We start from the raw sequence: 16,273 nt of genomic DNA, 5'->3' as shown, positions 1-16,273 counted from the left end.
AGACTCTCAGACCATGAGAAAGAAAATTCTCTGGTCTGATGAGACAAAGATTGAACTCTTTGGTGTGAATGCCAGGCATCACGTTTGGAGGAAACCAGGCACTGCTCATCACCAGGCCAATACCATCCCTACAGTGAAGCATGCTGTGGGGATGTTTTTCAGCGGCAGGGACTGGGAGATTAGTCAGGATAAAGGGAAAGATGACTGCAGCAATGTACAGAGACATCCTGGATGAAAACCTGCTCCAGAGTGCTCTTGGCCTTAGACTGGGGTGACGGTTCATCTTTCAGCAGGACAATGACACTAAGCACACAGCCAAGATATCAAAGGAGTGGCTTCAGGACAACTCTGTGAATGTCCTTGAGTGGCCCAGCCAGAGCCCAGACTTGAATCCAATTGAACATCTCTGGAAAGATCTTAAAATGGCTGTGCACCGATGCTTCCCATCCAACCTGATGGAGCTTGAGAGGTGCTGCAAAGAGGAATGGGCGAAACTGGCCAAGGATAGGTGTGCCAGGCTTGTGGCATCATATTCAAAAAGACTTGAGGCTGTAATTGCTGCCAAAGGTGCATCGACAAAGTATTGAGCAAAAGCTGTGAATACTTATGTGATTTCTCAGTTTTTTTATTTTTAATAAATTTGCAAAAGCCTCAAGTAAACTTTTTTCATATTGTCTTTATGGGGTGTTGTGTGTAGAATTCTGAGGAAAAACATGAATTTAATCCATTTTGGAATAAGGCTGTAACATAACAAAATGTGGAAAAAGTGATGCGCTGTAAATACTTTCCGGATGCACCGTATATTTGAAAATGTCCAAGTTTGACAAACATGTTACTCTGTATGACTATTAAAAGATATATATATATGGATCACGGTAAAAGATATAATTTTGTAATCCTAAATGCTCATAAATTAACTGTTTATTGTTTATATACTGTTTAACCATATAAACACAAGAAGCACAAACATGTTAAAATAGATCAGAACTAAAGACAAAATTTTTGTGTATTAAAAGGTCAAAAAAGGTATCTTTCAGAGTTTCGTACATAATTAAAGAAAAGCCACAATATAGGTAATTTCTGAAATTGCACACTAAATGCTGACAAGTTGTCATAAAAAGTTGAACTAATCTCAGGGAACAACCTGAACTAAATTAGTATCCGATAAAACCTGCACACAACTGCAGCAGCTAAGACTAGGGCTACATTAAGCCATATTCACTGAGATACATTTCATAGTTGAAAACAATGTACAAATGTGCTCCTCACACAAATGTTTCAGTATCAAGGAAGAAAAATTGCATACATATATCAACTTTCTTTTACAAAGAAAGCAACAGCAACACACTATACAGCAGAGCATTATTGATTTCCAGGAAGTAAAATGAGCTACCATGGAATGCATCTAAGTATTACGGCTAACCATACATTTAGAAACAGCTACAGTTAGAAAGCAAGGCATAATGCGTACTAGATAACTCCAGAAATATTTTGACAAACAGGCCGATTAAAAAAAATCTATATTTGTTTAAACAAGTAATACTTAAGATACTAATCAATTTAATGGAAAATTCTAATTGATCTAAGCCAATCACATTATAACCATGGCAATAAATAAAAATAAGCCCAGGGTATAAAGTTATGCAGAAGTTGAGAGCATTAGTTTAAATCAATCATTTTTATATACTGTACATCAAAGTTTTTTTTTTTTTTTTTGGAGAGGTCTCAAAGCTAGCTGTCTCATTTAGTATAGTATACAATGTCAAACTGAGAGTACCAGTACTACTTTTGTGAACAGCACAGACTGTAACATTCAAAAATAAAGGAACACCAGTTAAAAAGCCAGAAGGATCAGGCAGGCTTTAACTCTGGATATGACTATAAAAAAAGACAAAGCCCCACAAAAAGGCCATAAAAAAATTATATCTTTCAAATAAAAACAAAAAAGTGGACAGGTTTGTTTAATGTTGTCCACTGCAGACAATCTACATGACAATAAAAAGACACTTTAATTTGAATTTAAAATAACAACTGAGATTTCATTTCTTTAAATGGCAATGTTAAAATTCTATACAACAACTATAGTATCTAGGCCCACAAAAAGATGTTGTGTAAACAAGCTGTGCAGTTCTTTAATGTGCAACTTATTTTTTCATAGTTTTAGAAAAGGTGAGAATGGAATAAGATGAATTATTTTGTCACATAGAGTATAAGGAACAGTACAAAACAATATTAGTGCTTCATATACACCACCTTATTTGTGCATCACTCTTTATATTGAAGTGGCAATAGTGGCATTAATAACACCTTTTGCTCATGGAAGACATTGTGTATTAACGAAATAAAAATTCATGGTAATTCATAATTCATTAATGTTACAATCTACTCTTAAAATTCCTAAAAATCTTACATTTTTAAAATTCTTACAAATTCAGAAATATAAATGGTAAAACTAGTATGATTGTAGATACAGTATATAGAAAGATTTTTTAACTTTACACAGAGAATTTAAAAAATTTAATTAAAAACTTTAAAAAATGTGTCACATTTGTTTTGCAAAATCATAGGAAGTAAAAGAGAATTGTGAAAAATTTAATATTTTATATCTTTAGTCACATTGCTTACACTGACTTTTTGCTCAAATTACTGTATAAATGTTTACATGTAGGCTATAAATATTTGTTTTTGATTATTCTTTATTTATCTACTTTCACTGACTAATTATGTTATTTACTTCTATATTGTCTGGACCTCCATCTAGTTCAGCAAAGGGGATGGGTAGTCCAAGGAAAGGACACAGCTGATAAGCAATATTATTTATATAATGTATCTTCTTCAGACAAATAATAAGAATGACAGAGACTACTAAAACAAAGTCTGTGCCAACAACCACCTAGCATATCTCTCAGTTTATATATTACCTTTCCACAATACTAAATTATAAATTACGGTGTTGTACTTCAGAAAGAATACTTGAGGTTTCAATTAAGACGACTGACATAAATTTTCATAGAAACAACTATAGTATCTAGGCCCACAAAAAGATGTTATGTAAACAAGCTGTGCAGTTCTTTATATCAAATAAAGACTACTTCATTATTATTTGTAGTCTCCTCTATGTGTAGCACTATACGTAAAACTCATGGTGTATCACGTTTGTTATTTAAAAACATTTTTAAGAAAATGCAGACATTATAGTATTCACATTAAAAATGTGCAAAATTCAATGAAATAACAGTTTATCTTATTATACTAACCTGCCCCATTGCCATTCTAAAATACTCAGTGCAAAACAATACACTGTGCAAAATTTCCTTTTAACCCCTAAACATCTCAGTTACACACTGTATAATAGTTCTTGTAAAGCCAGCATAAGATAACAAGTATGGAAGCTTCTTACCTTAAGGGCATTAATAACTGTCTCTATGTGTGTCTTCACAGCTTCATGTGAAAATTCTGAGCTGGCCAGCGTACACATGCTCTCTAATGCAAGATAACGCAAGTTAGTCTCCCGGTGCTGCAGAAACTGGCCTAGTTGGTTGCAGGCTCTCACAAGTAGGTTGGGTTCACTGCACAAAGGTTTAAAAATGAATGAGAGATTCAGATGATTTGGAGAGAAGCAGGGAAAACCTTTTGATCTACAAACACCATGCTGCTCCAGTAGTCTGATATTAACTGTAGATGTAAAACAACTCTTGCACAGCTTTATTTCTTCAGGACTTTTAAGACTTTAGCCTTCATTACAGATATGCAATGTGTGCTTTTTCACTTAACTAACTAAATTTTAATTCTATATGGTGCATTGAATAGAGAATTTCAGTAAGTGTTTCAAAGTGTTTTTCAAATGCACGATATAGCAAAGTATGACCAATCAACAAATTTCATTTTTCAGAAAAAATACCTTCATAGTGAGTAATTTAACATATAATGTGTTTATCATACATTTTACTTTTCATTTTCAATACAAATACATGTACTTCTTCTTCTTACAAAGTTCTTGAAACAGAAACAAATTGAATGCAACTTATAAGTTTTTCTTTAGATTTACTCATTTAACACAGTCTGTTCCAACTCTAATTTAAGACAGATACAGGGTTTTTAATTAATGAACAGAAGTTGAGACACCTGTGTAAATTGCTTGCTTCAACTTGCAATGCTTAATTTACATTACTTTAATTGCTACAGAACATCTCTAAGTTGTAACCTATTAGTTGTTCCCTGAAGAAGGCCCATTTGTAATATTCTGAAATTTCCTCTTTTCAGTTTTTGCTAACCTAAGCTTTAAATTTAAATCTTTACTGCTTACCTTTTCACCATTTTAGGTCATCCATTGTATTTCATCTGATTAAATATGAAGAAAAACTGAGGTGTTCTAAAACTTTTGACCGGTAGTATATGTTTAGTACACATGTATTTGGCATGATTAAAAAAACAAGGTCTAACACAATGTGTGCTACAGAGCAAAAGTTCAAATATATCTTACACATCATCTTTCAAAGTAAGTTCTATCACAAATTAGTGACAGAAGATGATTAGAAATATTGGTGGTTAATGAACCTTGTGTTATTGTCAATTGGATACATTTCACAAAACCCAATAAGGTTACTCGTCTTGAGATTCCAGAATAGCACATTTACAGAAATGCTTTGGACAAAGCCTCACCTGTCATAGTGAATGATCAAACTGATGGCTTCAAACAAAATAGCATTCTTTGCATTAGAATGCTGCACTTTTTTCGACTTCGGTGGCTCTTGTGCTTTGTTCAGAATTGTCTCCAGGCATTCCACCAACCGTCCCTTCACAGCACCGTCTTCTGGTGGTGGATAACACTGAAGTAATCTCAAAAGCTTGACAGAGAGCCAAGGTGCAGGAACAAAGTAATAAGTGTAGTCCTGCAAGTCTGTTGAGGCTGAAGACACTATCTAAAAGGCAGAGAAAAATAGACCTGTTGGGAGAATTCCGTAACGGTAAGAAAATAAGGTTTCAATGGGAATTAACCTTACAAAAGAACCTTACTCGGCTGAGTCGGGAAACAGCAAGTGAAATGCAGGTTTTAAACTCCTCTGGATTCTTTTGGCTTAAGCAGGTGATTAAGGAGATGGCAGCAGTTACAACACCCTGAGTGAAAGACAGATGGATACATGAAAAATACATAATTTTATTACAGTTTCTGGTTTGAAACGAAACAAACCAAGATTTGTCCCAACAATTTGATGACCTCTCTGCTGAATCATATGGAGAGATATAATTTCTCACTACAGTGACTGCAAAGTGATCAGGCAAGAGTGATCAGGTGTCATTCACAACATCTGGTGCCTTGATGTGCCATATTGCTGTATGCTGCATATTGTAGGAAGAATCTCAAGGATATGGTGATCGAAGTACACTTGATTTGGCAGAACAAGGCACGATACATCATGATATTCAGTCCATTGAAGTGCCTTCCAACCTGAGCAATATTTATGTTTCCCTTATCCCACTATTGTTCTCTTAGTTTTGTATTTCCCTCTGTATTTGTTTCTGTTCTCAAACTGTAAAACAATGCATGTCTGCATTATGTTGGATTCATATTAAATAACAATTTTTTTAAAATTGTACTTACATTATGACCTGATCCAAATTCATGCTAAGCCTGAAGCATTCTCAAACATACTGTAACACACTAACTGCTACATTCATTTTTATAATTGTTACAAAAAATAAATAGAATTATCTACACCCAGACCTGACAGGAACATCTAATACAGAAGACTGACTGGACAAAAAGTGAATGAGCTTAAAATGTATGTTAATTAGTCATTACTTTAATTGGCTGTCTAGTAGAACATATGCACGTGTGTACAGTATAAATAAATGACTGCACAGCCAGCAAACCTGCCTCAAGTTATGATCCCACTCTGGCATCTGAATGCATCTCCTCCCTTTTTCAACAACACAAAAGCAAGCTACAATTAAGTGGCACTAATTAGAACTTTTTAAATTTCTAATGTCCAATTTATAAAGCAAGCCAATAATTAAAGCTTCTTAGAAAACTCTATAGGAGATTTTATATATACTGTACATATACACAAGGGTGTTACCCTTGTTAATAATGCTTGCTCACTCATTTAAGAAACTGGACTCATAACCCAGCCCAGTCATTGACTTATTTAAGAAGGTACACAGTTATATACACCCCTCTACATACAGTTCAGTGAGGTGATTTGCCCAGACATTGATAAAGGCTTAAAGGGGATTGGGGCTTTGCTACCACTATAATTTGACTCCTTGTCAAGGATCCTCAGGATCACAGATTATGGAAATATGATACTGTGGCATGTAAGGTGCATTTTTTTCTTGTTTCTTTCTGTATATTGCATAATAATATATTAGTCACTTTAGAATAGTTATTGAAGATTGGTGCTTGGCAAACCTGCATTATTGTTCATGCGAGGACTCCAACAGTTTCAAGCTGAGGGAGAAAAGACTTGTGTGTTAGCAAGCAAAACAACTAAGTTTAGCCACTTCTGTCAAATCTAACCTAGATAGTTGAGAGTAATCATTCCTATGTGTACAGTAGATGTGTGCCTGCAATCAATTAATACTCTGTCTATTAATGCCACTAAAGCAAACTCCAAAACTTTCCAAAGAATTACAACACAGGAAGACAAATGAGTGGCCAATCAGTTAGGCGTAACTTTACAAAAGTAAAGAACCCTTCATAGGACTCAATGGAACTGTAATTAGATTTGGCTATTTTCATAGCAATTTATCATGACCAACTGTTATACCTGTATAACTTTGTTCACAACAGTCTATCAATATAGTGTAATGTTTATTTATCTCTTACAGCACCACAACACTGACCCTACTGTCTACTTCACTAATTGTTAATTGTCATTATTAGGGTTACAATTAAGCAAGCAAACATAACAGAAAAAAGTGAATTAATAGGAACATGACAAAAGACAGTTATTAAAACTCTGGCAAATATATGAATACTTCTACATTTCTTATGAATGTAAAATCAGTGAAGAACGTGGGCAGAAGGCAAGTTTTGTTTTTACTGCTTTCTCACCATGTGTTGGTCATTGAGGAGGTGAACCACTCTTGATGTCCACTCGCCCATGTGTACCAGGTCTGGCGAAGTCTTGTAGAGCCTCAAAAGGCAGAGTGCTGCACTCTGCTTGACACTGTCCATTGTGTCCCTGTGAAGACAGAGGCAACCATATAATATGAGAAGTAAAAAAGTTAAAGTATAGTGCCTTGCAAAAATATGCCTAAACCACTTAATCCAGACCAGGGTAGTGGGGTAGCGGGGGTTTCTGGAGCCAATCCCAGCCAACATAGGGCACAAGGCAGGAACACACACACACACACACACACACCAAACACACTAGGGCCAATTTAGCGTTGCTAATTCACTTAATCTGCATGTCTTTGGACAGTGGGAGGAAACCTAAGCAGACACGAGGAGAACATACAAACTCCACACAGGGAAGACCCAAGATGCGAACCCTGGACTCCTTACTGCGAGGCAGCAGCTCTACCACTGCTATTTTATATTCATTATTCTTTTAATTTTACATAACATAAAATTCATGTCATTTATCGCATTGCTTCAAATTTACTTATTATTGCTACATTTAATATTGCAATATTTTTGATTTTACTATCATACATAGAAATTACTACATTTTCTAGGATGCAACTATAGCAGTCCATATAAAAGTATACATTCTTCAAGTGACTACCCCAGGCCTTGTTTATAGTCATAGTAAATGTAATTTGCACAAGATATCACAGTCACTTGAAAATAAAAGTTATGTTCAAGTATATCAGATGAATGCACAGTTTTGTTAAATAAAGTGATTCTATAAACCTTGCCATGGAGGTCTTCACACATTTAGTAGTTTTGTTCCACTACACATTTTAGACAGGTCAAGAATAAGCAATAAGATTATCAGACCACAGATTTTTTTTTTTTTTTTTTTTTAATTAAGATGTGAGATGTCATCTGTGGTGACTGGATATAATACATCGCTGGCTTTCTAAATGTCTTGCAAATGTTCTGAAAAACTTTATTTTATTAATTTTGAACTGACTGGACCAATGTTTAAAAATCTGATGAGGATGAAATTAGATTAGCTGTAGTATCTGCAAGAAATCTGGCCACTGAGATCGCAACATGCATTATCTATGTAATAATAAAGAAAATAAGTTAATAAATATCAGATCATTCCTTAATAATAATTATCTTATAATATCAACAAATTCCTAACTTGTGGGTGTGTATTTTGAATGTTATTCATAAACCTATAAGGACTATGTTACTTTTGGTGAAATGTAGCTCACCTGTATATCATTGTCTGTCAGTCTATGTGGAGTAGGTTTCAGGGTTTCTGCATGTCCTACATTACTTGTAGTGGCACAAAAAGTCACTTTGCAAGGTTTTGAACTGATAGCTCAAACAGTGTGGAATATATAAGAAACAGACGGTCATGCAATTATATAACAATATAATGACTGAGGCAAGGGAATGACTTTAGTATGTACTGTAATTAAATATCTTGTACACCTTCAGACCTTGTGACTGGCACTTCATCATGCAACAGGGTAAGACACACTGCATACAATTCTACCAAAGCAAACTATGGGGATACATGGTGAAATAATTTGAAAGTCTTAGACTAGTCAAGTCAAATTCCTGATTTAAAATCAAATGACACTACACTTTAATTGCAAGGGAGACTGTTGTCAGAAACCCCTAGAAGTCAAACAGAAACAAACAGAAAATGAAAATATCCACATTAAAGGCTTGACAAAGCAATTCAAAAGAATAAGCTAAATGTTAATGCTAAATGTATTTATTATTAGAAAATGTTATGAAACAAAGTAATTGCCTTTATTTTACTTTATACTACTTTACTGTTAATCCAATACCTGAAAAGAGGAGAGCTAACAGAAAAACAGATGCTGTTATAAAGCATTAAGGAATATATGCACAGAAATAAAAAGTAACACTACACAATATCATATACTTAATCTCTCACTAATTTTCAATCCAATTTTTTTTAATAAAATAAGAATTGCAACTTTCATTCCACCTTCCCAAAGGCTGCTTGAAAGCTTATAAACTTCTTCTGCAGTTATTTTAAATGTCAACTTTACAATTATATCCTTACCAACACAAAACTAACCCCTACTTTTTGGGAAAAACCCTGGAACTTTGTAAGTACATATTAACAGAAGTGCTGCCTGAAGTTTGAGAATCTCTAATTACCTATAGTTTACATTTTACTAACAAATTCTTGATCAATCAAAGCTAGTCCTTACTTTTCTAAAAGAAACAGTAAATATCTAAGTGCTTCTGGAATCTCAACTTATCTAAATCAGAGGTTCTCAACCTATAGCCTGCTTCATTTGAAAACATATTCTGAACAGGCTTCTGAATGCTGTAAACTACTAACATGAAATCACAAATCATTTCCACTGTTCATTACATCTCATTTGTATGTTGTGTCTGACAAATGACTTTATCAGAACACTGAGATGCCGCATACATGCTTCTAATTGTGACAACCATTGATCTAACAAACTTTCTTATTATTATCTAAAGTTAAGCCCTTCTGCTTATACTCTAACAATCTGGTAATCATTTGTATCTGATTTGGTGCATTTAATATGAAACATAATGAAATTAACAGAAGTTAAAGCAAGGTGTTCGCTAAGTTTATCTATTGTGTTCATCTTGAATGCATTTATAGGAAAGACAGCAACTTTGAAATCAAAAAAATATCATTTTTATGAACTCTAATATGTTCAAGCATCTAACATATAAACAAATAGTTTTTCATTCTTCTATTTGTTTCACTTATTTCGTTAGTTTCCAGAATTGTTCTAATGCACTTTTTTATTAATCAACATTCTTCATTTTTCAGTAGTTACTGAATCCTGCAAAAGCATGTTCACTTTATTCCAACCCTACTTTTCCAATTTCAAATTATTCAGTCCCTCACCCGGCAACTAGAATCCGAGGTATTTCTCCAGCAAACGCCTCAGCCATCTCACGACTGCCCACATTAGCAATGCAGTGCAAAGCCAAGCACATGAAGGTTGGATTGCGACTGGCCAAATCGTTCTTAATGGCATTGTTGATGAGCCGAATCAGCTCGCTGTTGGAATTGACAAGGACGGAAATAAAGAGATAGCCCTAAAGGTATAAAGAAAGAAGAAGAAAAAAAAATCAGACTTAAGCAAAGGTTCAACATCAAAAAATGTAGCCAAAAATGACTTACAATCTGCTTTTCTGTATACTTGTTCGAACTGAGCAGGTTGACAGCCTCCATGTGACCAAAATCAATGTCATGCCCCAAAAGGAAGATGAAAAGCAACTTGCACACATACTTCTTCTTGCTGTAGCCATCCAAAGCTTTGTCACCTTTGAACTTTGAGCGAATGTTTGCCAGTTCTTTGTTTATCCGCTTAATCTCTGCTTCTTTGCTCTTACCTGTTAAAAGACAAGTGAGGTTACAAAATTCAAAAAAATGCCAAGAACAAACTCTTTGTATCTCAGTTGTTAATTATGCTCACTAGCTTCACAGCAACACAGGATGGCTTTGAACTGCATATGAGTTTTCTGTAGTCCATCCAGATCCCTTTATTGAGAAGGTTCCCAGAATCTGCCCTGTTGAAAAATCTCTGCTAAACACCTGACTAATTCATATTTTTGCTTAATTAGTTGACTCTTTTCCACTTTAATTATGAAGAGAAAGAAACATACTTCAGCGTGAGATTCACTTAAGGAAGAAATGTCTAACATTAGCATTACAGCCTCACTACACCAAACTAAGCATTTTACTTTTTATTTTTCACCTTTTAAATCCAAGAAAATTGCCAATACTTTAATTTTAAACACTTTCTGAAAAAAATGATTGTCCAACTATGTACACTGTCAGAAACCAAAAAGCTCAAGAATATGCATCACAGCATCAGTAAATGCTTCATACGTATTAAACTGAAAACAAATAAATGAATTGAAGCCATTCCACTTTAGAGTAACTTCTTGAATAGTACCATACTTGAATTATTACTTCAGCTAATCCCCTGGTTTGTTTTAATTACTTCTTCAAAAACAACACATTTGGACTGGTATCTTCAGTATCTGGAACACTGAGGGACATTCTTAAACAATTACAAGATTCTTATATCTGAACATTCTGCCACCTACACTTCTAGACACATGTCCAGATACAGAAATAATCCAGAAAGAAATATCTTTTCTCGTTACATGGCTTCCTTTTGCCAATAAAATATTTCTTGCCTGACCTCTAAATCATGTTTTAGTGCTTATCATGCATTTTAGCACCTTCCACAACAACCTCACTAGGATTACAAACTGATCACTTCATCCATGAAAGATTCTAGAAAAGATCAGATGAAAGTCAATGCCATGGGCATAACTCACTTAAAAGCTGCTGTTTTATGCACAAAAAGAGGTATGTGGATCCTCTTCTTCCTGTCAGCACATAATCAAAACTGAAAACTGAATTGCCATTTAAGGTAATGAAAACAGCAAACATTTATACTCATACTATTCCAGTAAAAAATCAGCATTAAAGAATTTAAGATGTTTTAAATGACAAAGGAAAAAAATCACAAATTAGCAGCAGATTGCAAATGAACTAAATAATTACTCATACATCACCAAGTAATTCTAAAATAAGGAATACCTGTCGACCAGAAAGTTGCCAGTGTGATGAAAGCATAATAAATGGATTCCATTGAGCATTGACTAAGGTGCCATACTCTTAACTCAATCAAAATATGGAAACTATAATCCGAAATAAATCAGAAAACTACCTATATGAAAAAGTGCTCTAAATAATATGCCAGTACAGTTTCTTGAGAGAATGAAAAAGCAAATGCACAAAAATGAAACCTAAAGAAATTTACTAAGATTATCAAAAACCCTTATTAATGGTCAATTTTGAAACTTGACCCCACTGGCTTCAAGAAAAGTGAGAGAGTGAAACTTCAAACTGCTTCGTTGGCCATTGACATGGAATACAACTAAGAGTAAAATGCACAACATGGGATAAAGTTAACAGTAGGAATTATGTCCTCAGTCCACAGCTCTGACTAACTTCTACTAATGACTGAGATCCTGGTATAATTAACTTTTAAGGCTTGACATGAAAATGTTAGGACAGAAAATACTGAAACAACAGCTAACAAAATGTAAAAAGACCCTGACAATCTTCAAAACTGAGCAAAGACTTGGAAAGGCTTTAGGGGTTTACACTGAGATAACTTTTTGATTGTCTAGGTAATGTACAGATCCAATTTAAAAGCCAAGTAACGTGTTTAGTAAACTTGTAAAAAATTGTTCAATATAAAGGGACATTATGCCCAAGCTCTACAATTTCTTATTGAGGCCACCTCTGGAGTATGATGTGCAGTTCTGAGCATTACATTACAAAAAAGATGGAAGTTTCAGAAAATATGCAGAGAACAGTAAGTAACTGGATCCTTTGATTGGTGATAACTCCAACCGTACAATGGAATTAAACCTCTTTATACTTAAACAAAGAATGCTATATGATGACTTAACTCTGGTCTTCAATGTTCTCAAAGTACATCCAGCAAAGTTCTTAAAATAAAACAATAAATCCTGTCCTCAACCACACTGTAGGAAATTAAAAAGACACGCATTTAAAACAGAAGTCAGGAAGAACTTCCTTACACAAACAGTAATAGGAATCTGGAAAACTCCCCAAGTCATGCAGTAAATGAAGTAAAACTTTGACAGCTTTTAAAAAATATTTAGATGAGATACTACAGTAGGACAGCTTACCTATTAGCTATCCCAATAAAAGTTCTCATATTTAAAATATTTAACACAGTGGTACCTCCAGAACATGAGCACATATACACATTAGTCTGTCTGTTCAAGTGTTTGCAGCTGCAAAACAGTTAAATTTCAAAGATTTCATGACGATAGCCTCTGTAGCCTACAGTAGAAGATGATCTAAATGTGCATGACTATAGTATATAAAACAATGATGTGTCTTATGATCAATGTTTGTAGTACACAGGTCAAAAGTAATTTTTGCTAAGAATATCATAACTGCTTGAATTCAGTGTTCTAGAGTTCAATTTAATTAAGTATGCATTGACATTAGGTTTCAAGACCAAGAATGATTTACACTTAATACATAACTGATACCTATACATGTTAGCTAACAAAAAACATCTGTGATGATCAATATAGTAGTATATGAGCAAAGGACACTTTATTATCATTATACTGTTGTATATAAACATCTTCTTCTTCTTTCGGCTGCTCCCATTAGGAGTTGCCACAGCGGATCATCTTTTTCCATATCTTCCTGTCCTCTACATCTTGCTCTGTTATACCCATCACCTGCATGTCCTCTCTCATCACATCCATAAACCTCCTCTTAAGCCTTCTTGTTTTCCTATTACCTGGTAGCTTCATCCTTACCATCCTTTTCCCAATATACCCAGCATCTCTCCCCTGCACATGTCCAAACCAACACAATCTCGTCTCTCTGACTTTGTCTCCAAACCGTCCAACCTGAGCGGACTCTCTAATGTAAATATGCAAAATTTTCCAAACAGGCACAACATATTAGTATGGCATATGTGACGGTACTACTACTAGCAACATTACTGCTACTTCTGAATCAACAAGTTTTTTTAAATGTCAAATCTGTGACACTGGAATATAATTTTGATAGATCTGTAAGTTATTAAATAAAAAGCATGTAACAACAGAAACTGTAAAACATCAAGGGGGTTGAACATTTACAGAACACATTGTAATAATGATGGTCAATTTTTACATTTTCACTTTTACCTAAAGTCATCTGTCATTTCAAAATGCACTGCAACTGTGGGTAGAAATAACAAATTTCAATATTGCACTTAATGACAGTAAAGGGAACTGGACCTAACTGATCTTTTCTACTGATCTCTCAGTTGGAATGAAATCCCACAGAGATTGTAGTCCTCCACTTTATGCAAAGTAAAAGGTTCCTTTCTAAGTAGGACACTGGTAATCTTTTACAAAGTCAACATTTACTTTGCTTCATCAATGATTATTGGATATGCTTCATATACTGGCATCCATTTCTATATGGGTAAGCCTTTTAAAAAGGAATATTTTCACATTCCCAGTAATGCAGATGGTACCTCATGCCAGGCACCACTGTTACCAGCTATGAGTGTTTGAAAAGAAGATAAAAGAAAAAGGAATGCAAAAACTCTCGTCAAAAAAATTTCTAATTGTTTTGGCTACAACACAGGATTCAAATGTACAACTGACAAAGGTCTATTAAATTCCTTTTAGGGATGCAAGATCAATGGAAGATTTGTCAACAAACACTGCTGGCAATAAATCAAAGCCAGTTTTAATTTCTCAAACAAGCAAGGAATTACAATCTTTGAAGAGGAACAACATAGGGAGAGACATTTACAAACAAACCAAAACAAGAAGTAGAAAAACCTAAATTCACCACAGATCCCTGACACAACCTGGTAAAATTATTTCAGTTAACACCAGCTTGAGCTTTTAAACTGAAATGTGAGTTATATCCTCACAAATGGCTATGACAAACATTGTAATGGCTGGACTGGCAGAGAAAAAATTATACAGATGTGGTATGGCGAAACAGAGAAAGTATGCTAAGAAATCAATCCTCTGAGAAAGGGAGAAGAGAAGAAAGGGTGAGGGAGGGTAGACCATAAGGCAAGATTAAAATTTAGGAATACAGAAAGATACACATGATGATTCTGCATAGGAACTGAGAGATACTAATAAGATGTGTTTGTAGATGAAATGCCTGAAGGCGATTGTCTGTTTACTGCAAGTGACATCTTTGTGATCAGCTTCAGTTAGACAGTTGGGAAACAATCAGATCATGCTGGGGAGGTTCCTGAAGGCAGAGAGAATGTTGATTTTGGAGTGCTAAAAGTCAGGAAGGACTTACTGCCTTTAAATTTCAAAGAACAAATCATGTGGTTTAGTTGAAAATTCTCATATTTATAGGTTAAATAAATGCATAAAAGTGCCAATTTTGCTTTCTAGAACTATAACTATATTTTTAATAAATCATCTTATAGGTTTATGGGGTCTTCTGTAGTGATGTGACTCCAGGCAAGAATATTTCATAATGCATTGCTACAGTATGAATCAGCACATCTGTCGTTGTTTAGAAAGCAGCAAGAAACTTGACCAATCACTGAAATTGCTCTTATACATATATTTCAATGTTACTCCAAAGAGCTTACCAAGCAGTTCTTTGATGTAAAATGACAGGCATTGGCTTTGATAGCTAGTGATTGGATTAGTGCATGTAGCTTTCTTATTTCAAATTATACCGCTTCTAATTGATGATTTAGTTTGGGATGTGAAAGGGAAAGGGAGGGGGGTGAAGTGAGCAAATAATTGAGCACAGCATCAAGTAAAATTGATGAGCTTGGTCGGACGTGCACTGGGGTAGCAATACATCAATTACAGTGGGAGTATACCGAGTAGACTGTGTAGTCATCCAGGTGAACAGGTGGGATTCCACTCGGAGGGTCCCTATAGAAGGCAACGTTTTTGACGATATGGTGACCTAAGAGTTTAAGAAAAAAAAAAACGAAGACATATCACTCTCACGTCTCCCTGCCTGCTGTATAATCGCGCTCGTGACCTTCGGAAATGTGGCCTGGCCATGTACGTCGCGCCCAGATAACAAGCCACTACCGCACACAGCTGAGCTCATTCACCCCCCAACACTGAACACACAACCCGCACGAACACCCCCGCGCGCGTTCACTCCGGACAGAATGATTCTATTGGTTGGTCAGATTTAGTTGGACTCACAGTTCCTGATGTCGGAGATGAAGACCGCAAGGCCCCGCATCCCGTCGCCCTTGGATACGGCCGGCATCTTTGCCTTTTAAAGCAGCCCGGTGCAAGCTGTCGTCGCTCCTGCAGCCCGCTTCGCCGTTCGCTGCCGTTGCGTTACGACACTGGCCTCCTGCTCCGGCTGCTTATGACCTACACCGATGACAATGCCAAGCCTGTACACGGAGACTTCGCTGTATTTTTTACAGGGTTTCCCGCTTGCGTTCCTGCGCTTTTTCTTTTTTTCCTCTTTTTTTTATTTTTTTTAAGAAAGGCTCGTGACCCAGACACTATACCGGTTTAGAATCCTACGCGGGCATGCGCTTACTGAAGCGCAGGCGCGGGCTTGGACTCGGGTTCGCGCACGCGACCGGA

The 16,273-nt window shown here is 35.4% G+C and overlaps 1 protein-coding gene across 2 annotated transcripts in view; it reads right to left on the bottom strand.

The window, feature by feature from the left end:
* Nucleotides 1–16,273, bottom strand: part of ap2a1 (adaptor related protein complex 2 subunit alpha 1) — an 84,322-nt gene extending 68,049 nt beyond the window's left edge. For both annotated transcript variants that reach the window (XM_051933343.1, XM_051933344.1), the window contains exons 1-7: nt 15,875–16,273; nt 10,278–10,489; nt 9,999–10,192; nt 7,058–7,187; nt 5,017–5,118; nt 4,663–4,922; nt 3,401–3,569 (exon numbers count right to left, since the gene is read on the bottom strand). In XM_051933343.1, the coding sequence (XP_051789303.1) occupies nt 3,401–3,569; nt 4,663–4,922; nt 5,017–5,118; nt 7,058–7,187; nt 9,999–10,192; nt 10,278–10,489; nt 15,875–15,941 (1,134 nt within the window). In that variant the 5' untranslated portion in view covers nt 15,942–16,273. The remainder of the gene's footprint in view (nt 1–3,400; nt 3,570–4,662; nt 4,923–5,016; nt 5,119–7,057; nt 7,188–9,998; nt 10,193–10,277; nt 10,490–15,874) is intronic.

Source organism: Erpetoichthys calabaricus, chromosome 11, assembly GCF_900747795.2.
Source record: "Erpetoichthys calabaricus chromosome 11, fErpCal1.3, whole genome shotgun sequence".
Taxonomy (NCBI): Eukaryota; Metazoa; Chordata; class Cladistia; order Polypteriformes; family Polypteridae; genus Erpetoichthys; species Erpetoichthys calabaricus.
The sequence above is the reverse complement of the archived record's forward strand: the minus strand, read 5'-3'. Positions and strand labels throughout refer to the sequence as shown.